Raw genomic sequence first — 25,621 nt, 5'->3', positions numbered from 1 at the left:
TTTCACTCAGGAAAACACGTCAGAGTGTGGTCGAGGTTCTTCACTGCAGGCCTCTATAGGAACCCTTCTCTTCATTCAGCTCATTCTGCCTCTCTTTCATCTCTCACACATCCAAACACTCTGACATGTTCCATCTCCTCGGATTTAGGCTCGGATCTACGGAAGGTCAGATCAAACAGCAACTGTGATGATTTTTTTTTTTTTTTTTTTTTTTGCTGACTACTCACAGTGTATTGTGCTTTGAATTGGAAAGTCCTGTATCTGCCCCTGATATTTGTTTCCCTGCCTTATTTCCCTGCCTTATTTCTTGGCTTTTTGAGGGCTCAAATGCAAAATCCTGGAGGGAAATGTGTCGAATGCATGCAGCTTAACCTTGTTGAGAACATTAGATTTTATCTCTGTTTTCCACATTTAACAGTAAAAAAAAGGTCACAGAGGCAGTCAAGGTTTACCTTAAAGAGGAGTGAATAACAATGAATTATAAATCTGCTTGTTTTAATATGCTTTCAATGAACTGAGATCACAAAGGGTGTCAGAAGCACATTATTACTGGGGAAGTTTCTGCATTCCAACTTTGTACTGTATTTTAAAAGCGTTGCAGCATTTGTGTCTTACGGTTGTCTGTACAGAAACTGATCTGAGGCATTTATCATTCCTGAAGCCTGTAAAGTGTAAATATAAGAGTCAGGTGCTGAGTGAGCTTCAGACAAAAATATGTTGTTTTCTTATACGTTGCTTGTATTGTCCAGAAAGGACTCCTTTGGCATTCAGTCAGTTTCGATACTAAATCAGCTCTATAACTGATCACATGCATGGAAAACAGTGTGTAAAGCTTTGAAATTTATTTGAGCAAAGAAAATCGGATTTGGAAACCTAATTTCATGCTGTGGAAGTTTGCTGAACTTTTACTGGTGAAAAAAGAATTAAACATAAAAGTCTGCAAGCAGATTTTCTTTAAGAAAAAAAAAAAACTAAACAGATTCAATGTTCATTTTATCTTGAATGACTATTTAAAATAATTTCAGTATGAAGAGGACCAAAAATACATTACGTTCATCCATCCAGCCACAGTCTAACCATTTGGTTTTTGCAGGGGCCAGTAGACAAAACAGAACCCTGAAATCACACCAAAGATCAAGTTAGTTTGACAAATTAACCAAACGTTCATCATCTTTAGCTGTGGGAGTAAGACAGTATAACTGCATGCATGGATGCAGAAGGAGACATGCAAACTTGAAACAGATTCCAGGATTTAAACCCGAGGTCATCCTGCTGTGAAACAACAGCACCAACATCTGCTCCACTCTGTGGCTGCTGATTGAATCAAGTTAAAGAATAAAATGGTAAAATGCCCTTAATTTAGGCTGGAACTCCTGGAAATGACTGTAACCATTAAAGTAAGTGTTAAGGAAAGGAATATCCAATCAAAAAAGAGAGAAAATCAGCTGCTGCTATGAACTTATCTCTAAAGTTTTAGGAAGTCTACATGAATTTAAAGCTAATGAAGATGCACCCCCACTTTTCTACTCAATTATTATTCCAAGCTGTTACTTCCACGGTTTTCACATCCATGGGTTTGAAACTAATTACGCACCATGCTTCCTTTGTGCCTGTTTCGGTGTGCATGTTAAGTCCTTGTCAATGTTGTCTCACTTCAGCACAGGAAGCTCAGCTACTGCAGCTGCAGTAGCTGAGCTTGATGGTAGATCTGAGCCTTAACCTCACATTCACTGCAGTGTCTTTGACTCCAACTCTGAGGTTTGTTAAGACGGTTTGAGAAATGTTTTCTGGGTCGAACGCGACAGGACCCTCGACGACTTCCCCCTAGTCTCCAGGGCACGTTTTCGTCTTATATGTCTTTAAAGTGAGACAGATTTGGCAGTTGACACATGGGAAAAGCCAATACAGTGAAATAAAAGACATGTTTCATGATACATATCAGTAAAAAATATCTTTGCATTTTGTTTTGTCATAAGGTTAACAATAGGATTTATGGAAATGCTTTACAGCAGCTCAGTGGGTTTTTAATGAGCTTTCAGTTAGATGTTGTCCAAGGAAGTAGAATCAAACAATCGGTGATTGGTTTAATAAACTATCAATGTATCCTCATAAATGACAACATTGATAGACACAATGGTATTATCCTCACTTTCTGCATTCATACAATGTTAAAAATGAATAACTCTCAATGTCTTTCACTTATGAAATTAATGACAGTGTGTGACCAACATGTTTTATGCATTTGAGACACCTTTTTGTAACCTGCATTGCCAAAATGTTGTTGATTTTGAATTTATGCACTTGTGTATGCTTCTGTATGGAGAATGTAGCTTATAGACAGCTTTGGTGTTGTCAATATGACGTGCTTGTCGAAACCACATCTTGATTTTATTTGGCATGACTCACTGTGGCAGAACGTTTCCGTTTTATTATGTGTACCCTAAGAGAGACTTCAGTCAGGAAACGATTTTATCCTGAACTGAGTTTATACAGTTCAAGATTTTATCCTGAACTGAGTTTATACAGTTCAAGATTTTATCCTGAACTGAGTTTATACAGGTACAAGCTTTTTGGTTTGTGCTTGGTCACAACATTGATCCTCAAACCACCTCAGTACGAGGGGATACTACAGTACTTTTGACATAGCTTCACATCTCTTCACAAACCCTATAATGCAACAACTGCCAATAAACCCAACATGATTGGGTAGTACTTAGGCAAAGGTTAGTAAAAATGTGGGTTTGATTTTCTTTGATGAAACAAAAACATTATTTTAATAGTTACATCGAGTTCATGTCAACCTGCATTTTAGTTAATGCACTACAAAGTTATAACATTTTAGATACAAACTCTTTTTTTTTCTTTTTTTTGCTGATGTATCTAAAAAACATTCCCCAATGTGAAGAGGAAATGTGACATATCAGAGATTAGAGTACACATGGTGAAATCCAGAATGAATCTCCTGCAGTGATTCATGCTCTCTTGTCTTTTAAAGTTGTCTGTGTTTTTTGTTTTTTGTTTTTCCTGGCTGCTGACTTAACTGGGGTGTATTTTAAAAGACTTTTCAAAAAAGTACTTGTAAACCATTGTTTTTCTTTGTCAGCCTGGTGTTCAACCCTGCAGTGCCTTGCTGCACTCGTCATTTTAAATTACAGCATTGAATCTCAGCTGTGGACTTTCATCGTGAAAGACACCCTGAAGAATTGGAGCAGTCCAGCTTTAAAAGGTCCTAGGAATATTAAAAGATGCTTATCGTGGACATTTTAAAAAAAGGAGCACAGTTGTGAAAGAGCACAGCAAGGGGACGCTCTGCAGAAACTCCCTGAAATCCTCTGATGGACAGAACCTCGCTGCCGTCCTGCTTCGTCTCATTGATTTCTACACTGTGGTTCCGTCTTAAATTAAAGAATAGACTAGATTTCTACTTAATCCCATCAGCACACACTCAGTTTGTATGTTAGACACCTACTGGAAAGATTTCCATATCAGTTAGGAGTGACTGAATTAAATGAACAAATATCTACTTAAACAAAACTGTTTTGCATCTCTTCTGGACCCGAGCATGACAGGAGCTTGGAGAACAACGGTCTTCTGTGGGTCTGCTGTAACTTAAGGGAAAGTGAGCTTGAGGAACTTTGCAGCCTACAGCACAATTTTGACTGAGGCGTTGATTTACTTTAAATGATCTGTATTTACTTGCATGATATTTTTGGACACTTTACAGATATGTGTACATAGGTACTGATGAGTGTTTTACATTCATGTCTGCATCCAGCTCTGCAGGTCTGCGGCTGCACCCTTTTTAGATAAACTGCACGTGAAGAGGAGACGGCAGATGAAACTGAAAGTTTGACTTCAGTGAAGCCTACAGGGACTGACGGCATGTTGGGGATTTAGGTCTTTTGCAGCAAATGAAAGTACAGAGAAGTTTAAAGTTATGAGCAACATACTGCCCAATGAAAATATCTTTTATGTAGAAAAAAAAAAGATTAAAATTCTGTTTGAAACACTGAATGTTAATTACGCATATAAGTTGTATATGAAAATAAGACACACTTTCGGACATCCACCTACTTGCTTTGTTAATGAGAAATAAAACATCAGTATTGTTTTTTTATGCAATATTTTGTGTTTATTTATTTTGAACTTTTTAATAACAGATAGAAACTGAATGTATTTGAAGTTTCTGAGAGCACAGGGAGTCTAAATTGATATATATATTAAATTACCCTGTGTGTTTATGTCCTCAGAGTTTTTGGAAAACAAACATTAAGATTGTTTTTGCTGTGACTTTGCTTTTCATTTTGCTGATGTCGTTGTTTACTCTGGAACATTTCCTCTCTTTGTGCCAGTCTCCAGCACCACCTCATTTTGTACAGACAGTGTGACACAGTCAGCAGAATATAAAGGATGAATTTGTAAAGATTTTGTCAGTCTCATTAAGGAATAGAAATTTAAATGTTTTTATCTTTGGTGATTAAATGCTGTTGATATTTTTCACTTCAGCCCCGAATGATTATTTATTAGACCTTCATTTTACTGTCATATATTATACCATCCGAAATTGATCAATTAATGTTTAACACTTTTTATTTTACCCAAGTAGAAGTTAATTGAACACATAATCCATTTGTCACTTTTTCAGCTTGCACTCATAGTGACCTTTAAAGTCATAATAATTTGAAGCTATTTATGATGAACATTTTTTAAATATAACATAGTTACATATATACATATGTTTCCACAATTATTTGTTTAAAAGTTCCTTATCAGGGAACTGCACCTTTTTTGTATTTATTAATAAGATCAGACATTGCTCTTGCCGGATATTTGACAACTTTATTAAGCTGGTTGTTTCCTGCCACAGACTTGGTTTTAACGAAAGTTAATTTTTCAGTGTAGCTGAAAGGTCAGGATTTTTCAACAGCATGTTGGCCTGCTTTTGCCATTTCTAAACAAGTTTTAATTTCTGCTTGGAAACATTGTTCTGAGGAAATATTTAGTATTTGAAGCTTTTCCTCCTCCGTTATTATTCTTTTTGCTTTTTCCAATGCACCAGTACGACAAAACAGCCCCACAGCACTATGCTGCCACCACCATGCCTGGCTGTTCGTATGGTGGTTTCAGGCTTGAAACCCTAATCTTAACTCCTACAAACCTCCTCCCTTTCATTTTGGCCAGAAAGGTCAGTCTGTCACATTTGACAAGAGACAGATGTGAGCACATTTCTGTTCAATTTCATTGTGCTGAAATTCAAGCAAGGAGTTATTGGGGTTGGCTGTCTCTCGGACCATGGCAATGCTGGACGCTAACAAGTTGAAATGAATTCAGAATTGGTCAAGAAAAGAGATATTTAAGATTTACCGTGGTTTATTTTAAAAACATTATAAAATCTACCAGTCATTTGTTTAATAATTAATCCACCTAAGAAAAATAGTTCAAATGCATCATTGCAACTCAAAGTAAATTAGATATACATTCATACCCATAACTTTTGCTTTGTTAATTATTTTACTTCAGTAACAAGCATCAATAGAAGAGTCAGATATTAAAATAAAAACAATCTTATGAAAAATCATCAGATCCTCCCTGGATGCTGTATTTTTCAACAATTTAATGCCTTTGTAGTTAGTAACCATCATCATCAACATGTTCTGTCTGACGAAACTTGTTGATAAATCAAGTCCAAAAGAACTTCATGTGAAAACTTGTTCAACACTTGCATTTCTTGCTTGCTAATCCTGGGCATTAGATGTCACTTGAACCTCACAACTCCTTCACATAGTCATTCCTTTCCAGCTTAACATTGTACACATTTGTCTCCTGGCTCTAGAGAAGTCTTCCAGATAAAAATAGGGACTCCACAATACAATCATCCAACAGGCATAACTGTGAGCCATCCTCTGGGTTCTTATGATGTCTTTGTTCTGAAAAAAAAAGTATAGTTTAAGAGCTAATTTCAGTCCTCTGGGAAGTCATAATTTTTGTAAGCTCTTTTGCTCAAAATGCAAATAGCTTCCTTTACGTTCTCTTTTCTGCCGACCTCACCTGTGCACATTAGGTCTGTCACAGTACAGGCACAACAAAAGAAAAAACATTATAAAACAAATTATTCTGCCTATGCATAGTAAAACGAACATACATGGTTGAAGTGTAGGGTTATGCAAATTGTTTTTGGTTTATGCTATATTTTTCAAATAAATTTTTATTTTACACCGTCTGTGTTTTACAATTTTGAGTTAAAATTTTAATAATAAGGAAAGAGCAAATTATGTGCATGTTAAACTTATACAATTCAGAGTATGTGCATATTTCCCACTCAGGAAATTTACTTCACGGTGTGTTAGTGGATGAACCTCAGGCAGATTTTACACTCAAGCCTTTAGGCTTGGCTCTTAATGCAGAGTATCTGGATTGTTTAATGGCTATTTTTGTCCTTGCCTTTGGCAAAGGACTTGAAAAATATTCCAGGTCATGGGTTTTGGTTACACTAAAGTTCTGTTGTCTTGTTTATGATAACTTATCATTGTAATATTTACAGTAAAATACTTATTTTCACTGTCAGAGTCAAGGCAAAATGCATCTAATAACATTATCTGTAGACTGCACTTAAGATAAAATTAATTTGAACTGTGCACAGTAAGTACATGCAATAAGTGAGCACTGCAAACCATCCTGGTGCTAAGTTTGTTATTCACTCAATGAAAGAAAGATTTTCTTCAGATCTTATCCTATCGGTACATTCTATTGAGCAGCACTTCCTTTCTTTTTCACAAAGAGACCATCAGCTTGTGAAGATTAAACTTTGAATTTACAGCAGATGATGAATCAAAAATGCAGTTTTTTATTGTCAGAATGGGAATATGCTCTCACTGTCTTGATCTTGGGTATCAAGAGGGAGGAAAGACGATAGGCAACCGACCTTCAAAGCTTTGAAATGGATGGGATGTTTGGCTTCAAAGGCTCCATAAACCACCCATCCTGGCAGCCATCTGCTTTCTGTTGTGGTATTTGAATGAGTTATACTTTCCATCCATCAGGCATTGTGTTTCCTAACACAGCTTCATTAGGCATAAGCCAACTTATTTAGCAATGATATCAGAGCCTCAGTGTTTGGCAAAGCAAGTTGAATCTTATTGTCATTTTAATACATCATGCTGACCCCATCTAGCCACACAAACACTACATCCCACTTGAGAAAGACAACAGATGGAGAATTCAGGAGAGGTGAAGACTTCTTCCCTGGTAAAATGAATATCTCTCTATCACTATCTGTCTAATGTCAAATTAAATTTACCTTTAAATATTTGTTTTACATTTACTCATAAAATGTGTTTTTAACATCAATTACCTTTTAAAGTATATGTGTGTGAAACTGAAAGATAGACTCAATCCATGTGCATTAAGCCCTATAAAATGTGTTTCTTTATGACAAAGTTTTAAAAACTCAGACTAAAATTAAGAAGGGGTATAGTTGGATAAACAAATAGAAACTTTTTAGTTAATGCAAATGTTATACACATGTAAATTTGATACAGAGTTCATCAAGTCCTCTACATAGAAGACAGGTGACTGTAGTTTTTAACTGCTATTTGAGAGTCTCGCTATATTAAGCGGAAAAGAAATACACCGTGTTTAACTGTGTCTATGAGTGAGAAATGAAAAGATCCATAGAAATATTCACAAACTGCTGAATTCCTCATGTGTGTTTGGTGAAAAGAAACTTTAATCAGAACACATAACTCAGCAGACAGAGTGTCACAAATGCTGACTTATTTTCAGTAACGTGTTGGGAGGAGGCAGCTGTCAGGAAAACAGGCTCTAATCTGTATGCCAAACTTAGACAATAAAAGACAGGAAAAATGTCTGGTCTGATGATTCTCAGTTTCAGTTGCGACATTCAGATTGGTGGGATTCAGAGTTTGGGTCTTGTATCAGTAGGTGCAGTTGCTGCTGGTGATATGGTTTGGGGAATATTTTCTTGGCACATGTTGAGCCCCTAAGTATAAGATGATCACTGTTTAAATGCCACATCAATAAATAAATAAATAAACCTATCTGAATTAAATTTAAGCTTTTACTATGAACAAAAACTTGACAATGCCTGGTGGTCCTTGTTTTGGGGGCCCTTTTGTCAAATAAGGACAGGATTGTGTGTGTGTGTGTGTGTGTGTGTGCGCACGTTTGTTTGTTTATAATACTTATAGAGGACTGCACCACAACATTTACCAACAAAATGAGGTCATTTGTGGAAAGTGAAGATCTTTCCCCTGTCCTCTGTTTTTTTTTTTTTTTGTTTTTTTTTGCAGTTCTACTGAACTCTACTAGTTAGTTTTAGAGGTAAGGTATGAATTAAGTTTGGGTTTTGGGTTGGTTAGGGTTAGGAATAGACAAGTAATGGTTAAGTTTTGGTAAAAAAATGTCTGCGTTGGGCATAAATGCAGTTGCTAAAATGATTTGAAGTTAATAAAAAGTCCTCAATTTGTATAGAAGTGTGTGTCTGTGTTAGCTGATGGCATTAACCATGTTTTGTTCAAAGAAACAGAGATTCAGAGGCAACAAATGTGTCGAATAATTTATTTATTGTTGCACAGTTAATGAGAGCACATCAATGAAAAATCATATTTTATGATTCTCATTTGTTCTCCCATCAGGATTTCAGCTTATTCTTCAGACTCTTTTGCCTAAAGGTACAATAAAAAAAAAACAATGAATAACACTTAAACTCTGACTGAAAAGTTGCAGCAACCTTTTAAAATGAAACTAACAGTAATTGCTTCTGTTGACAAAAGTATTTTTGCTCAATGATAGTAAATTTTACTTACTTTTCCAATCTCCCGACTCTTGGCCCTCAACTTGTTGACCTGGGACTCTGCGATGTCAGCGCGCTCCTGAGCCTCCTCCATCTCATGCTGCACCTTCCTGTACCTGGTGAGGTGAGCGTTGGCCTGCTCCTCCTGGGAACAAATTAAACGAGCAATGTGACGTAAAATAATACTGAAAAATGTATTTTTGAATGGTGCATGCCATACTGTATGTGAACTGAGCCTTTGACTTACAGCTTCCTCAGCCTGTCTCTTATATGCTTTCACTTTCAGCTGCAGTTTGTCCACCAGATCTTGTAGTCTTACAATATTCTTCTTGTCCTCCTCCGTCTGCAGGTAGTAAATGATAAATTTATTTTGCTGCATGCATAAGGAAAATCTGTAAAATGATCAAATGTGAAAATCTTTCAACCTGATAGGTGAGCTCCTTCACTCTTCTTTCATATTTGCGAACACCTTTGATGGCCTCGACTCCCCGTCGCTGCTCGCTTTCAACTTCTCCCTCAAGCTCACGCACCTGATATATGAATATGAATTGGGTTAAAAAACAAAGAGCATAACAAATAGGGATACAATTATGCTAAATACAAAACAAGAAAACAAAGGAATACCCTAGCTTCCAGTTTCTGGAGCTGCTTCTTTCCTCCCTTCATGGCCAGATTTTCAGCTTCATCCAGACGGTGCTGCAGGTCCTTCACTGTGACCTCCAGGTTCTTCTTCATCCTCTCCAAATGAGCACTGGTGTCCTGCTCCTTCTTCAGCTCCTCTGCCATCATGGCAGCCTGAATTTTTTAGGAATTTGTTTCTTTTCAGCTTCCAGAGTTTCTCTTTATAGACAGGCAGCTCTTGCACAGACAAGAATTAAGATCACTTACATCAGTGATGGCCTTCTTGGCCTTCTCTTCAGCATTTCTTGCCTCCTGAACAGAATCCTCCACCTCACCTTGGATTTGTACAAAGTCAGACTCCAGCTTCTTCTTGGTATTAATGAGGCTGGTATTCTGTAATAAAACACATGACAAAAAAATATCAAGGACTGATTTACTGAAGTACCGTAGTATCTGCAGTTTTCAGACAAATACCTGAGAGTGCAGCAGTGTAACACGCTCACTGGCATCCACCAGCTCCTGTTCAGCCACTTTGCGGCTTCTCTCCGTTTGCTCCAGAGCAGCTCTGAGCTCCTCAATCTCAGCAACCATCAGGTTGTTTCTGCGCTCCACCATCGCAACCTGCTCTCTCATGTCTTCCTGGCCTCTGACTGCTTCGTCAAGATGAAGCTGTGCATCCTGAATTAAAAACGTTAGATATTAAGAAAAGTTTTAAACACTTTTAATATTGGGTCCTGTATCATAACTTTCTGACTGGCTGTACCTTAAGCTGTCCCTGAATGTTTCTCAGTTGCTTCTGGGCTTCTGCCGCCTGCCGGTTGGCGTGGCTCAGCTGTATCTCCATCTCATTGAGGTCTCCCTCCATCTTCTTCTTGATTCTCAGGGCGTCGTTCCTGCTCCTGACCTCAGCATCCAGAGTACTCTGCATGGACTCCATCACCCTCTGGCTGTTCCTCTTGATCTGCTCGATCTCTTCATCCTTTTCTGCAAGTTTTCTGTCAATTTCACTTTTGACTTGGGTAAGTTCCAGTTGGATGCGGAGAATCTTAGATTCCTCATGCTCCAGGGTGGCCTGTAGATTTGTGAAACAGCTTTGAATGCCAACAGAAAAGTATTCAGATACATATGTTTTAATACTAAAAAGTATAATCTTGAGTTGATGATTTTCCTCTACTTAAAGAGAAATGAAGTACACAAAGCATAACTAACAATTTAAAGAAGAAAATCATTTTACCTCTGCCTCCTCTAAAGCTGTCTGGATTTCAGACTTCTCACTTTCCACAGTCTTCTTTCCTTTTTCCAGCTCATGGATTGTCTTCCCTGTCTCACCAAGTTGTTCAGTCAAGTCTGAGATCTCCTCTGTTAAGTCAGAAACAAAACTTAGTGTTTAGCAATCTAAAGGAAATATTGTATTGTGGAAAGTCAGTCATTTGTCTTACGTTGCAGGTTCTTATTCTCCCTCTTCAGAGTCTCCAGATGGTCCAGAGCTTCTTCATAAGAGTTTTTCATTTTGAACAGCTCAGTACTCATCGAGCGAGCCTCTTTCTGAGCTCCCTCCAGCTCAGCCTGGCTCTCCTCATACTTCTGCTTCCACTCTGCAAGGATCTGGCGGTATGACAAATTATGTTTTTCTTCTTTCTTTTTTGGATGACTTATTCTTGATGAAGCAAAAGATTTTGTACCTTGTCAAAGTTCCTCTGCTTCTTGTCAAGATTTGCAGCCAGAGCATTGGCTCTCTCCACGTCGATCATCAGGTCCTCCACCTCACCCTGCAGCCTCTGCTTGGTCTTTTCCAGAGAGGCACATTTTGCATTCACAGCCTCAATGGACTCCTCTGCATCCTGAAGACGCTGGGCGAGCTTCTTCCTGCAGAGAGTATGTTTGATTTAAAAAACCTGAAATCCTTTGTAATTTCAAATCGGCATCGTAAGAGTAAAAGTTAGACTTACTTGGCCTCTTCCAGCTCCTCAGTGCGCTGAATGGCATCAGTCTCATACTTGGTTCTCCACTGAGCCACCTCGCTGTTAGCCTTGGACATAGCGCGCTGCAGCTCGGCTTTGGCCTCCTGCTCCTCTTCATACTGCTCTCTGAGCAGATCACAGTCATGACGAGATGACTGGACCGCATGAGCCAGAGCATTCTTTGCCTGTCATCCAAAGAGAAACAGGATTAATACATAATACTACTCATCTCATGTCAATTTAAAATATTTTTGTCCAGCTTTTTTTGTTCAGTAATTGCTACCTTGACTTCCTCCTCTATATGCCTTTTCAGCTCTTCAATCTGCTGTGTGTACGCTTGTTTGCCTCTGGTCAGCTGGGACACAAGAGCTTCTTTCTCGTCCAGCTGACGAGCAAATTCCCCTGTTTAAGAAAATCAGCACAAGAAAGAAAATCAGTTACCATATCACACTTGTGTAAAAGTGAGATATTTAAGTCAGAGAAAGCACAGAGACGTAAGATGCTATTTAAAAGTAAAATATATGTTGTATGACATCTCTGAAAATGACTGTGGTTCACTCAGGTTGCCAGAGAGCGAGGGAGAGCAAAACTTCCAGGTTACAAAAATTTTTTTTTTTTAAAAGTATACAAATGAGATTGTACGACCGAGAGGCATACATTTGAAGGTTTACAGTCTGGACATAAACAAAACTAAGGTTCATACCATTTTCAGTTTGGAGTCGAGCTCTTTGTGCACCAATATCATTCAGTTGACGAATATTCTCATCATATTTGGCTTTGAGTTCACTCAGCTGATCCTCCAAGGTTCTGCACATCTTCTCCAGGTTTCCCTATTGAAAGGAAGCTGCTTTGGTCAAACCAAATTGGTTATGATATGATTGTTTCCATGGAAATGTCCAGAATCCTCACCTTTGCTTTTGCAATGGACTCCATGTTGCTTGAGAGGTCGTCGATCTCCATCTTGTATTCACTTTTCTCTTTCTCCAGCTTCTGTTTGACTCTCTGGAGGTTATCGATCTGCTCTCCCAGCTCCGCCACGCTGTCGGCCTGCTTCTTACGGAGAGCTGCGGCCGTGGCCTCATGCTGCAGGGTGGCCTCTTCAAGGTCACGGCGCAGCTTCTGAAACTCAGCCTCACGCTTCTTGTTCATCTCGATCTGAGCTGCAGTCGCTCCACCAGCTTCCTCAAGCCTCTCGCTGATCTCTTCAAGTTCCCTGGAGAGATCGGCCCTCTGCTTCTCCACTTTGGCCCGAGCAGCTCGCTCAGCCTCAATCTCCTCTTCCAGCTCTTCAATACGAGCCTGTAACAAGCAAGGTTATGAGGAAAAACAAATTTGAAGGCTATTCAAATGATCTCTCAAGTATCAAGTCACACCTGCAGCTCCTTTATCTTTTTCTGTAACTGGACTCCAAGTGATTGCTCGTCCTCAATCTTGTTCAGGAGTTGGCTTATCTCAAAGTCCTTCCTGCAGGTGGGGAAGACATTTTAGAAATTATCTCAGCAGAATGTTTATGAATGTTTTTTTTTCCCCTGTAAATTCTTACTTCTTTATCTTCTCTTCAGACTGCTGCTTGTCATTCTCCAGATCCATTATGGACTCCTGAGCCAATTTCAGATCTCCTTCCAGCTTTCTTTTAGCTCGCTCAAGATCCATGCGGAGTTTCTTTTCTTGCTCTAGAGAACCTTCAAGCTGGTGATTGAATAGTTTTATTTTTTACATGACATTTTTTATAGTACTAGGTTGGTTGTCAAAGACATCTTTAACACTTACATCATCCACTTGCTGCTCCAGTTTTGTCTTGGCTTTGGTCAGAGTGTTGACTTTGTCTTCCTCTGCCTGCAGATCATCCAGGGTCTGCTGATGGGCCTCCTGGAGGGCTTTTTTCTCCTTTGTCAGCTTGGCAATGGTCTCATCTTGAGAAGCCATTTCCTCTGTGAGGTTTTTGACCTGTAAAGTGTTCCATAAACCTTAATGACATCGACTGTTTAAATGTACATAGGAAAGATTAACACCTTAAAAAAGACCACAGTCTCACCTTGTTTTCCGTGGCATGTTTCTCCTTTTCCACTTTGGCCAGAGTCAGCTCCAAGTCATCAATGTCCTTCTTCAACTCAGAGCATTCGTCCTCGAGTTTTCTCTTCTTTGCTGTCAGCTCAGCATTGATCTCTTCCTCATCCTCCAGTCTCTCGTTGGTCTCTTTGAGTTTGGCCTCAAGCTGGATTTTGGCTTTGATGAGCCCCTCACACCTTTCCTCCGCATCAGTCAGGTTTTCACTTTCCTAAAAGCCAACAAGAGTCCTTTAGTTAATCAAATTAGTGGATGAATATGTGATCATTATTAGGCAAACCTAGGGAAATAATGACACTTACAGACTGTACTTGTAATAATAAATCATTCTTCTCCTGAAGAAGAGAAACCATCTTCTCCTCCAGTTCTTTCTTCTTAGCCAAAGCCTTTGTCAGGTCTTCTTTGGTCTTGGCAAAGTCTTCTTTCATTTGGGCCATCTCCTTCTCCGTCTCTGCACTCTTCAGCAGAGGTTTGATCTTGAAGTACAGCTTCATCCATGGCCAAGTTTTGACGTTCATGAATGCACGGATGTTGTACTGGATGGTGAAAATGGCGTCTCTGAAGAATTAAAACAGAAATTTACCTCAAGTCTTGAATTAGGGCTTTTAAAAATCTTGAAATTCTCTGCAAATAAATGGATAATTACCGCCTCTCCATCATCTTGACAAATTCGCGCCTCATGAGGAAGCCTCTGCAGACAGCCTGAGTCATTGTGACCAGCTCTGCCAGCTTTTCATCTCGCATCTCCTCCAGAACTCCCAGCAGTCCAGCCTTGAAGAACACCTGAACACCAAAAGTATTTTTAGGAATTTCAGAGTTATAACGTAGTGTCTTTAAAAGCGTGGATAACTTTACCTTGGTGTGGCCAAACTTGTACTGAGTGTGGTCAACATCAATAGAGCCCAAAAGTTTCTCAGAGGCCTTCTTGTTGTCAATGAACTGTCCTTCAGGGATGACACTGGCATTCAACACTTTGTATCTAAAAGCAAAAATTACACACATCCAGTCAGTAAACCAACTTCAAAACCCATCATCCACCAAGCCACCTATCATCATATCGCTTTATTACTCTGGAAATGACAAAGCATCCAGGACCTGAACAAATCTGAAAAGGAAAACATGTTAAAATAATGAGAAATTCCTTTTAAGTTAGACACTTTCAGAATCTGTAAAAGTAACAATTCATGCACCTCTGCTTGAAGTCACCATAGAGGATCCTGCTGGGGAAACCTTTCCTGCAGATCCTGATGCCCTCCAGCACGCCGTTACACCTCAGCTGGTGGATGACCAAGAAATTCTCCATCAGACCTGTGTCACAAAGATTGAATAAAATCACTTTTCTGAAAACAATACAAGTATAGCTCACAGAATATGTTAAACACTGACATACCTGGAGTCTTAGACTCATTGGGAATCAAGCAGCGCACAAAATGTGGATGTGTGCTCCTCAGATTGGTCATCAGCTTGCCCAGATTTTCCTAAAGAGGAATAACAGGCTTCAGTTAATTAAAGGCAATAAACAAAAATGCAAAGAGACAATCCTAAAGCTCACCCTGAACAATGCTGACACTGTCTGGAAGGAACCTCCCTTCTTCTTACCACCTTTCTTGCCACCACCCTCTCCTGACAGTAAAAAATACAATAGTAGCAAAACCTTTTGTATTTCACCACATCTTGAGAAATGTGACTGTTATGCATATAAAAACAAAGAATGTATACCTTCTGCTGAGGCATGGGATGCATATAGGTAAGCCAGAAGCTTGGAAGAGGACTTCTGGTAAAGCTGGACTACAGTGTCATTCAGAGGATCCTTGTTCTTTTCCAGCCAGCCAAGAACATTGTAGTCCACAGTGCCAGCATAGTGCACCAAAGAGAAATGAGCCTCAGCTTTCCCTTTGGCAGGTTTTGGTTTCTGGAAGGGAGCACTTTTTCCCAGATGTTGGTCGTACAGTTTGCTCTTGAAGGTCATGTCTGTTGCCTTGGGAACAATACACTCCTCTTCAAGGATGGAGAAGATGCCCATTGGCTGTCAAGATAGCAAATAAAATAACCACAGTCAAGCAATGTCAAGGCATCAAAATGATTCCCTGTGTTGGTCAGTATGTGTCTGAGCTTGTTGCTGACCTTCTCAATGAGCTCAATGCACGCAGCCAAGTCCATGCCAAAGTCAATGAACTCCCATTCAATTCCCTCCTTCTTGTACTCTTCTTGCTCCAGGACGAACATGTGATGGTTGAAGAACTGTTGCAGTTTTTCATTGGTGAAGTTGATGCACAGCTGTTCCAAGCTGTTGAACTGTTGGAAGACAGACTCTGTTAGATGTTTACCGTGCTGGTTCACTGATTTAAAGGTTAATCCCAATATTACTGACATCAAAGATTTCAAAACCAGCGATGTCCAAGACACCGATGAAGAAGCTCCTTGGCTGCTTGGTGTCCAACATCTCGTTGATTCTGACGACCATCCACAAGAACATCTTCTCATAGACAGACTTGCAGAGAGCACTCACTGCATTGTTGACCTGAATTTAGGCATAATATGCATCACATTAACTTAGATCAACTTATCAAACTTTGGCAATCATTAATTTGTAGATGGTCTGAATTGATCACCTGGGGAACAGTTTGACCTTTGGTCACAAACTCATTCCCGACCTTCACTCGGGGGTAACACAAAGCTTTCAGCAAATCAGCAGAGTTCAGACCCATGAGGTAGGCGATTTTATCGGCCACTAAAAGAAAAAAAAAATCTCAGCCCTTCTTCGAAACAAAATCTGGAAGACATTGAAACGTCATTGTTTGTTTTATACCCTCAGTGCCATCAGGTTCAGCCTGCTCTTCCCGCTGCTTCTGCTTGAACTTCATGTTTCCATGATGCATCACAGCTCCCGTTAGCTTGTAAATGTTAGCTTTCTCTTCTGCAGTGAAACCCAGGATGTCGATGGCAGTCTGTGTTTAATTCACAAAAATTCATTTATCAGTTTATAAAGTATTTCAAAATGTTCTAAGAGACTTTTTAAAAATATATGTATTTAAGGATGATTTTAAATTCGATATTTCTTACATCAGTAGCAATGAATTCTTCAATGTCATCGATACTCTTCACACTGATTTCACCCTGACTGATCATGGGATAGTCGTAGGGATTAGTAGTAATCAGGAGAGCCTCTAAAAAAAACACAAAGTAAATCTCTGTTAATATCAATATATCAATTATGAAACTTATTCTATATAAATAGCTTGTGGTAAGATATTGTTAACTTGTGGAATAGCTGCAGTATTCATTTGTTTCTAACCTATTAGCTCGGGTTTGTGGCCCGTTGTGAGCTGATAGAAGATGTGGTAGCTCCTCTCAGCAGACAGCTGGAATGTCACTCGAGATTTCTCCAGCAGATCTGTGTGGATTCACATTATCAATTTAAAAAATAAATATTTTTAACTATAAATTAAAAGTGTAAAAAAACTTAAATAGAAAGTTTTACATGTTTCAATATCAGCTGAAGCCAGCTTTCCAGTTGAGCCAAAGTGGATTCTGATGAATTTTCCCTGTGTGGAAACAGGAAAGTGTTTTATTTAAAACGCTGACACCGATTGCTGTCACCAAAGTAATAAGAGGGAGTTTCAAGTTGAACTCACAAAACGGGAAGAGTTGTCATTCCTCACAGTCTTGGCATTTCCATAAGCCTCCAACAGTGGGTTGGCTGCAATGATCTGATCTTCCAGTGATCCCTGGAGGCGACATTCATCTCATTAGCTGAACAGTTCTTTGTTTGTGTGTTTGTATCATTTTGTTGTTTTGCAATGTCACTAACCTGCATTTTTCCAGGAACTGGATCAGATTTCTTTCCACCAGCTACTGCGATTGTCGCAAAGTACTGGATGACACGTTTGGTGTTCACAGTCTTTCCTGCACCAGATTCTCCACTGGTTTGAATATGCACATTTTAATTAGAAAAATAGTGTTGCAGTTAATAATGAAAATACCTCAAAATACTTGGCACTTACGTGATCAGGATAGACTGGTTTTCTCTGTCTGTAAGATGGAAAATGATGCACAAATGTCAGATGTGGATGTTTGAGGTGAGACTGTTGTATTTATGTATTGATTATAGAAAGTGTGGTACCTTGGAGCATGAACTGATAGGCATTATCAGAGATGGAGAAGATGTGGGGAGGAGCCTCAATTCTCTTCTTCCCCCTGTATGCTGCAACAACCATTGCATCGTACACTGGCAGCCACTTGTAGGGGTTCACAGTGACGCAGAACAACCCAGAGTAGGTCTGCGGGGTCACAGAGGATCATTCATGATGCATGTTTTCTTAAAATCACTGTCTTTCTTCTTTATATACTTAGGAAAACTTACGTAGATCATCCATGCTGCATATCGCTCTTTGAGGTTATACAGCACAGTGGGCTCGTTGAGGTGGGTCATCATGGCCATGTCCTCAATCTTGTCGAACTTTGGAGGGTTCATGGGGAAGATTTCATCTTCCTTCACGGTGATAGTCTGGTGCAGACAGAAAAGTGTTAGAAGCAGAGGATGAATGTTGTTCTCACAACTTATTCTGGAGAATGCAACTAAAATGTCAGTTGTTCAATAGAGGGTTTTATCAAGAGAAACAGAGCAGATGCTTAAGATTGTTGTCAACCTGACTGCAGATGCGCAGTGTAAGGAAATATCTGCAACTGTTAGTATTTAGAAATGGAAAGCGTGATACCCACCTTCCCACAGAAAGTCTCCACGGTGGCTTTGCCACCCTCCTTCTTGACAAGTTTCCCCTTTAGGTACATCTCTTTGGGCTCAGTCACATAGTAAGCTGTTTTAGCATCAAAAGGAGCATTCTGGGCTTCAATTCGCTCTTTTTCTGGCTTGCGGAGGAATACGGCCGCAGGGCCAAAACACTCCATTTCTGCGTCCCCACTCATGATGGCGGTTTACTGGGAGATCGAGATACAGTCAAGTACTTTGATTAATATGTGGCAAAAATTCAAGAAGAAAACAACTGGAGCTTGATCAGTACCACACAAGACACCATTACATGAACAAATAAGTAATTCTAAGCTTTTTCAAGCAAAATAGACACATTTTGCTAATAAAAACAAGATTAAATATGCCAGTGTTTAATAGCATACATAATTGCAAGTGATTTCATTACCCACACTAGTGAAATGATGCTTAGATGTAGGATTTCGGTTAGGAGTTACTGTTGGTCAGACTCATTGCACCACTTAAATGAACTCTAAATTTAATTCCCTGTGCATATTCATTGTGAACTATAGAGACTAAAGGGATTGACATAAATTAGTAGTAAAAACCTAATTCACTAAATTAAATTAATATATTTAAAGTTTCAGGTGTTCAAAAAGCAAACCACAGATGTTTAATGCATTAACCATACAATATAGAGTTTGAGTTTGCCATTAAAAAGTCAAATACCAAGTTATCCAAAGTCATGCCACACATCTACTGAATGAAATGAATGTTGTACAAGTTAAATACTTGCCACACCACAAAGATGCGGGGTGAGTCAGTGACCAAAGAATCACAACAGGAGTAATGTCTAAAAACAATCCTCTGACAATATAGAGCCGTGATACTAGAAATAGTTTACCTTCTCCTCTCAGCCCAGAAGAACAGCTGTAGATGGTCTTTAAGGGGTTCTGAAGAAAGAAATATTTCACTCAGCAGACCGTTTACAAACCTTCCTGTTGCAAAGACCCTAATCTAGAGTAAATTGCTGGCAAACACCCTGGCAGTAAATGCCCATTCTCTGCATTGTTTTTTTTAAGCTGTTGGCTCTCCTCCTGCTAATAAAAGCCTGTAACTCACTCACCTTGTCTGGTTGCCTGACAGTCCTTGGAGGCGTTCCTGCCTTCCTTCTTATATAGGCAGATCAGTGTTCACTCAGCAAAATCACCTTCTCTATTTGGTCATGTTGATTTGTCCTCTGATTGAGTATTTTTATGTCTCCAACTTGGCTTTGTCTGTTGTTTTTTTCTCTTCACAGACCAACACAGCAGTTGACCACAGCTTGGACTCCTGGTGCTTTAACATCAAAAAACATCTGACACCAATGGCAACATTTTAAAGTGCAACTAAGACTGACATAAAAAAAAAAGAATGTGGTTTATTTATTTATTTTTTTTATAAATGATATTTGATGTGTTTGTACCAGATAAATTAAGTCGGTTATTTGTTTTCTGTTATCAACTTCTAACATACTATCAAATGTAATTTATGTTTTTACATCAGATATCATATTAGCGTCAGTAAATGATGAAAAGAGGCATTTGTAAACTATCTTAGAGCTACCAGTACAGCGTGACAGAAACTGCTTCACTGGAATCTGGTTCTTAAACCACACTCACACAAAAAAGCGTTTGTCAAACTTGTGCACGCAACATTCTTTCAGATTATTTTAATTTTAGCAATTCTGTCATTGTTTTGGTCTTTAGTATAATCTCCTTAATGCATCCCGACACTGCGGAAGATCAGCACTCTGCTATGGAGAAGCTCTCATGTGTCACTGGTATTCTGTGGCAGAAGCCTTGCAAGTCTTTCCTGTGACAAAGGAGCAGAGTTGGGCCTAACAGTTGCTAATCTAAGAACTTGTGGAAACGATGATACTTCTTGATAGCGAGAGACAAAGGCCGAGGTCCGCGCTTCATGATATCCTGAACTTAATTGAATTTGTGCAGAGATGAAGGACAATAGGAAGTGGAACAATATTTTTATTTATAGCCATCCAATGTAATTTCTTCTAAGAATACATGGAGTGGATGGAATGTCAAACACACAAAAGTGGCATTAATTAGAATATATTTGAAATAGTCTTTGCACAAAAATCTATTATATAATTGAAGCAATAAAAGCCAGTAAATTGATATTAACTAATGGTCTGATTAAATTAATAAGTTTTAAAATCACAAAGTTTCTCCATTCCTCTAACATTGCAGAATAACCTGCTAAAGCCTTTAATTATCTCATTAAAACCAGCATTTGGTGACTTGGCAATGGCTGTTTAACAAAGGCAGTGGGATAAGATTACACTTAGAGGCGATGTATGACTAAATGTTTCATTTATGTCACAATGTAACACAAAATGTATGTTTTTGCTTCATTAGGACAGCGACCGTGGTGGAGTTATTGTTCAACTTTTCTTCAGTCGAAAGTTGCAGAGACTTTCAAAACTCTACACAAAAAAAATGGTTTCCATAATGTAAATTATTGAGACCATGATTAAAATATTTTTTAGCTCTTTTCCAGGGAACAATGTGTTCATCTTGCACATTTTATATGAAAAAACAAACACAAACAACAAATGCTAATTAAAATGATGATTAAATTCTCACAGGACAAAACTTACAATTTTACTTTAACTTGAAAATATAATTTAACAGTTTATCCTGCTAAAGAGAAATGTTTTCATAAATATCAAGTATTTTCATCAGTAGTAATTTAAGAAATAAGGCAAATCTTGAGCTAAATGACATGAAGCATTTATATTACGTCAGTCATGTTTCATAACTTTTACTGTTTCACAAAATGTCTACAATTGAGTCATTGTTAGAATTGTCATAATATACTGCAGTAATTTTAACTATTTCTTATTGTACAATGGAAATAAAGTTGAGATTGAACTGATGTGCTGTTTGATTATCTCACACAAATTGAATAATGGGCCCATAATTCAAATGATACATCATAATGCTGCGCAGTGGCGCAACTACACATTATTCAGGTGGATGCGAAAACATAAATCGCCCCCCGCCCCCAAGGAAGGAACGTCAGGGTGAAGGAGCGACGTTGACCAACCCTTGTAAAAATCACTACATTTACCTCGTTATGTGCGAGAGGTGAAGGAGCGTGAGGCGCGCTGAAGTGTATGGGAAAACATAATCGGCGCGTCGCCCCCTCCAGACGGGGTTTTGGCGCCCCCTCTGGTGCTGCGCCCCTATGCGTTGCATACGCTGCATACCCACTTTTTGCACCTCTGATGCTGCGGTTTAATAGGATTTATGTTCTGCAGATGCACAAAAACATAATTGATGGGTAAGATGGAGCTTCGCTTGTTCTGGTTGGTCAGCTACAGTCACCTGATCTCCAAACCACGCCCACCATTCTGCATCAACTTTATTGAAATTCACAATTTCAGTATTTTACTAAGAGAAAAGTTATTTTTTTATGCAATTTCTCTAAATTACCTTTCAAAAATCCAGCATCAGAAGCATATATTTTTTTTAATTATTTAATTAAAAAAATGTTTATAGATCAACTTTCTGTCATTATTGGGGCAGATTATAATTGCACCCATTAACCAGAAACATGCAAAGGGTGCATTTCATTTATTGTTAGGATATAAAGAAAAATAAATCAATGTTGACAAATCATAACGGAATCGTTTACCACTGTAATATTTAACAGCAAGAGGATTCTTACTTGAGCAGGTTTTTCCTGCTCTGTTTCTAAGAAAATCAAACCTTTCTTAAGAAAACCAATGAGAACCAAAAAGAAAACTATTTAAGTCTGACATCCTGTTTACAAAACAAATAATAGATCCCACCATGATTTAATAGATGTAGAAACATTATAATAACTAATTATGATTTTCATGAAATAACTTTGGATCTTTGCTGCAACGCCTGGTTTTGTTTGCACTTGGCAAACTTAGAAGTGCATCACTGAACCAATGACACACCAAGGTAACTAAATCTTGTAACTGCAAAACCAGCTACAATCATCACTCCTCCACTACCGTGCTTGATAGATGGCATGTGGTCTCTGTGCTTAGCTGCAACCTTGTGGATTTCTTCAAAGATGGTGCAGTACATTGTAGTGAAACATCTTGCATTGTTCTACAGCTTTTTTGGTTAAATATCCTGAAGCAATTGTCATTTCTCTAAAATGTTTCCTATTTTTTAATAATTCTTCTCAGCGTAGAAAGATCGATTTTATTGTGTAAAAGAGGAATTACTGTTTCTGGTTACTACTTTCACTGTAAAAGCCAATGTCAGCAGCAACGGTATACTTAGTTTTTCACATATTTTCTTTATTTTGATTTTATTTTAATGACTGAATTAAGCTTGTTAAATTTTATGTTATTTTTAAAACCTGGTAAAGAGCAGAGTATTATTAATCAATTTTGGATTTTGAATTGCAATCAGAATCAACTTTATTCACAAAGTTTGTGCACCAAGACAAATAATTTCACTTTGGGTCCAGTGTGCTTTCAATAAAGAAATTTAAAATATAAACATATAATAAAAAGGATGGTGTACTTTCTTTTAAAGGTGATGGGCAAATTTCTAAAACAAGACAAAAACATTAAAAAGAGGGAGAAATAATTAGTACTCTTCATATAACTGGTTAATGTGTGAAATGGAGAAGGGAAAGACACTAACAAAACTTTTTTTGATACCAATAAATGTTTAAACTACATTTTTTATTAAAATCTCCATCTTCTTTTTTAACTCTTGTACATATATTTACATCTTTGCACTTATTAATCAGTGGAGAGGATCGTAACTCAATCCTTCAAAAAGTCAAAGATCACAAACTACAAAGCTCCTTCGTCCTTCACCTGTTCAAGGACGGTTCGGACATTTTTGAAGATACTGACCACAGAGCGGCTCCTATTCTTGTGCTGCTCCTGACACAGCTGCTGGCTCCTCAGGAGGCTCTGGGTATATTTGAGAGGCAGTAAAATGTAATGTCCGATGTGGAGTCTTTGGGGCAACAGGTGATTTAGATTTGTTTCTCAAGACATGTTGTCTCGTGGGTGTGGATATATTTTTAAACCCTTTCTTTAAATGGTCACACAGATGATCTGAAGACAAGGCCAGGCATGTGGCTTGACCTTCCCTTAAGTCAAGTGTTTGTTCCCTGTGCCAGACAAGGAGGGGATCATGTTATACTATGGGTGATCGTTTGCATTCTTTCCCCTCTGTAAGATGACACTGAAATGGCAAAGAAGGGTCGAGGGCATTAGAAGCTAAATGCTGAGGACTTCACACCTGACAAAATAGCTCAATATATTCAATAAAAATGTGATACTTGATCTCATATGCCTCCTGGCTGCGCTTATTTGGAAGAAACACAAATATAGCCATCTCCTCAGCAATGCACTCAGGCCTCAGCTATTTGTTTGTCCCTCAAGGCTTTTTGTGGAACAGCCTTTGATATAAAACACAAGCATCCTCAGTTGTCTTGGTCTTATAAATGTTGGGAGGAGGATTTGACACCCATTTTGCACATTAAACTGGCTTTTATTGACTGAAAACATAAAATATTTTGAATTTAAAATTCATTTTTGGGTTTAAAAGCTTTTGCAGCCTTAAAATTAGGGCTAGGGTTAGGGTTAACCTTTACCCTAATCCAAGATCCTTCAGTTTGGTGAGGGAGATTTTATAGATATTAATTGTATAATCAAGCCCAAAATTATTCATACCCCTTGCCAATTTAAATTTAAGGTGAACATGTTGAAGTGGCTCAGTCAAAGTCCCAACATTTAGCTGGTAGGGAATCTGATTAGGTTGACGGTAATGAGGTCTTCCAACCCTAAAGGAGCTCATCGTTACTAAAGAGTAAGTGGCAAAATACAACATGGAAACCTGCAGAAAGTGGTTCAGCGAGTCAGGTTTTGTTGTATTTCCGAAAGATTACATTTACTGATATTTCAGAATGGTATAATATATATATATATATTTTTTTTTACGTGCTGCAATGTAGTAAAAATGTGAATAAAAATACAATCATCTACTCTGATTTCTCACATAGTGGATGAATCTCACAATTTCAAATTTGTAAGTACATTCATTAGGAAATAGCCAACATATAAACGTGCTCTAAAAGTTTAAGAATAATACATTTAAAAATCATCTTGAGCTCTTTTAAAGTTAAAATATAGATTTGTTTGGAATTAAAAACAGATCAGTTTATAGTTTGATGTGTATGTGTCTACTGTCTGTGTGTGTCTTGTTTTATGAACAGCATAAGAGCAACATTTTTAACTTTCTGTCATTTCTGCTAAGCTCCATTAATGCAGCTTGACCCTTCCAGTCTTAAGGTGTTTGTTCAGAGTCTGAAGGTGTTTGTTCAGAGTCTGGGCTGCCAGCTGAGAAAATCAGCCAAATCAAATCGATAATTTCAATAAATAAATTCAGGTCTATTTAATCGTTTTCGTATTAAAATACCATGAAACTAGATGTGCTAAATGCATATTGTACAAACAATCAAGGTATTGTACAGAAGTGTCAGCGGCTGGGAGAGTAACCCCATAATATCTCAGGCTTGTTGAAACCAATCGTGTTTGAGTTGTGAAATTCAGCTGCTTTATCTGGGTTATAAGTATTACAAATTTGTCTTTCCCAACACAAACTCTCATTCGTTGTATTTGTTAGCTGTGATTAGCTGTCATATTTGCATGGTCGGTTTTAAATGAAGAATAAACCATTATCTAGCACTGATGCACATTGATTTCTTAACCTCTGTCTTCAAGGACATCAAAGCGTCAGCCTAGGCATGCACACGGGCTTCAGGGAGTCTTGGGTGTCTAATGGGGCTATTTTTAGACTGGGACTTGACAGGGTGCAACATATGCTTTGAAGCACGTATAAAAGCTGTAAGGTTACTTAGACCGGCCGTAAAATTATCGCCACAAGGTGGAGATTTGCAGTTAGTGTAAGCTCGAGGACTTTTTATGTGATAACAGGTGAGGCTTTACCGCCAGGTTTCCTTGTAAGATAAATGTATTCAGCCTGTATTTAGGATTTTTTAAACATGGGATTTAAGTTATTCTGATTTCTGTGTATTCCTGTTTTTCAGAAGTGCACCAATTGGTTATGAAGACATTTTTTCTAATGTATTTCATGGAGTCAAATGAGTCCAATTCAAATGAATATTTTGTGTTTTTTTATATCTAATTATATAACAGCTTCCTCTATTATGTGTGATTTTAAGTTGAGGGTCTGTCAGCATGATTTTATTTGAAATGGCAAAAAGGCCAATTGCTGAATGAGTGACCAGTTGACTTTGAAGTGAAAACATTTGTTCTACCTTTACACATTAGTGAATACCTGAATTATTCAATTTTTTTTTGTGACAACACACATAGGAACTGCTTTTATATCACCTTAAAATAAAAAGACCACCACAAAAAGA

At 38.2% G+C, this 25,621-nt stretch overlaps 2 protein-coding genes across 6 annotated transcripts in view; one reads left to right on the top strand and one right to left on the bottom strand.

Moving 5' to 3' along the window:
- Nucleotides 1-4,505, top strand: part of LOC103137938 (voltage-dependent calcium channel subunit alpha-2/delta-2-like) — a 38,014-nt gene extending 33,509 nt beyond the window's left edge. For 3 of the 4 annotated variants that reach the window (XM_007551956.2, XM_007551981.2, XM_007551972.2), the window contains one exon: nt 11-970. In XM_007551956.2, the coding sequence (XP_007552018.1) occupies nt 11-124 (114 nt within the window). In that variant the 3' untranslated portion in view covers nt 125-970. Of the gene's footprint in view, nt 1-10; nt 971-3,775 lie in introns of those variants that run through there. The other variant, XM_016671650.1, reaches the window with a different exon arrangement.
- Nucleotides 4,506-8,561: 4,056 nt separating this feature from the next.
- Nucleotides 8,562-19,320, bottom strand: LOC103137921 (myosin heavy chain, fast skeletal muscle-like). 2 transcript variants are annotated; one of them, XM_007551935.2, is made up of 41 exons: nt 19,296-19,320; nt 19,074-19,122; nt 18,184-18,399; nt 17,825-17,968; nt 17,585-17,741; nt 17,466-17,493; nt 17,273-17,384; nt 17,097-17,189; nt 16,943-17,006; nt 16,757-16,855; nt 16,525-16,628; nt 16,271-16,409; nt 16,074-16,192; nt 15,833-15,982; nt 15,586-15,756; nt 15,181-15,487; nt 15,014-15,084; nt 14,852-14,939; nt 14,652-14,769; nt 14,317-14,440; nt 14,108-14,244; nt 13,764-14,019; nt 13,430-13,672; nt 13,165-13,341; nt 12,938-13,083; nt 12,768-12,858; nt 12,304-12,693; nt 12,098-12,224; nt 11,678-11,796; nt 11,383-11,579; nt 11,116-11,299; nt 10,873-11,038; nt 10,668-10,792; nt 10,197-10,505; nt 9,908-10,111; nt 9,701-9,826; nt 9,437-9,607; nt 9,238-9,342; nt 9,060-9,155; nt 8,826-8,957; nt 8,562-8,684 (listed from the first exon to the last, which is right to left on the bottom strand). In XM_007551935.2, the coding sequence occupies exons 3-41, from the start codon at nt 18,385-18,387 to the stop codon at nt 8,664-8,666; spliced, it is 5,814 nt and encodes a 1,937-aa protein (XP_007551997.1). In that variant the 5' UTR covers nt 18,388-18,399; nt 19,074-19,122; nt 19,296-19,320; the 3' UTR covers nt 8,562-8,663. The 2 variants fall into 2 exon arrangements, with proteins under 2 accessions (XP_007551997.1, XP_016527130.1); XM_016671644.1 differs by having other exon boundaries at nt 13,764-14,022; nt 14,111-14,244.
- Between the last annotated feature and the right edge of the window lie 6,301 nt (nt 19,321-25,621).

The sequence above is a fragment of the Poecilia formosa genome, unplaced genomic scaffold (assembly GCF_000485575.1).
Source record: "Poecilia formosa unplaced genomic scaffold, Poecilia_formosa-5.1.2 Scaffold2, whole genome shotgun sequence".
Lineage (NCBI taxonomy): Eukaryota > Metazoa > Chordata > Actinopteri > Cyprinodontiformes > Poeciliidae > Poecilia > Poecilia formosa.
This window is presented reverse-complemented; position numbering and strand designations above follow the sequence as displayed.

Bases quoted from the DNA above. Each gene is read 5' to 3' on its own strand.
- LOC103137921 (XM_007551935.2), bottom strand. From the start codon at position 18,387: ATGAGTGGGGACGCAGAAATGGAGTGTTTTGGCCCTGCGGCCGTATTC. The intron at 14,770-14,851 runs GTATGTCAGTGT...TTTGTGACACAG, and splicing joins CAATGAGTCTAAGACTCCAG to GTCTGATGGAGAATTTCTTG. The intron at 9,156-9,237 runs GTTGAAAGATTT...TACTACCTGCAG, and splicing joins TGAAGGAGCTCACCTATCAG to ACGGAGGAGGACAAGAAGAA.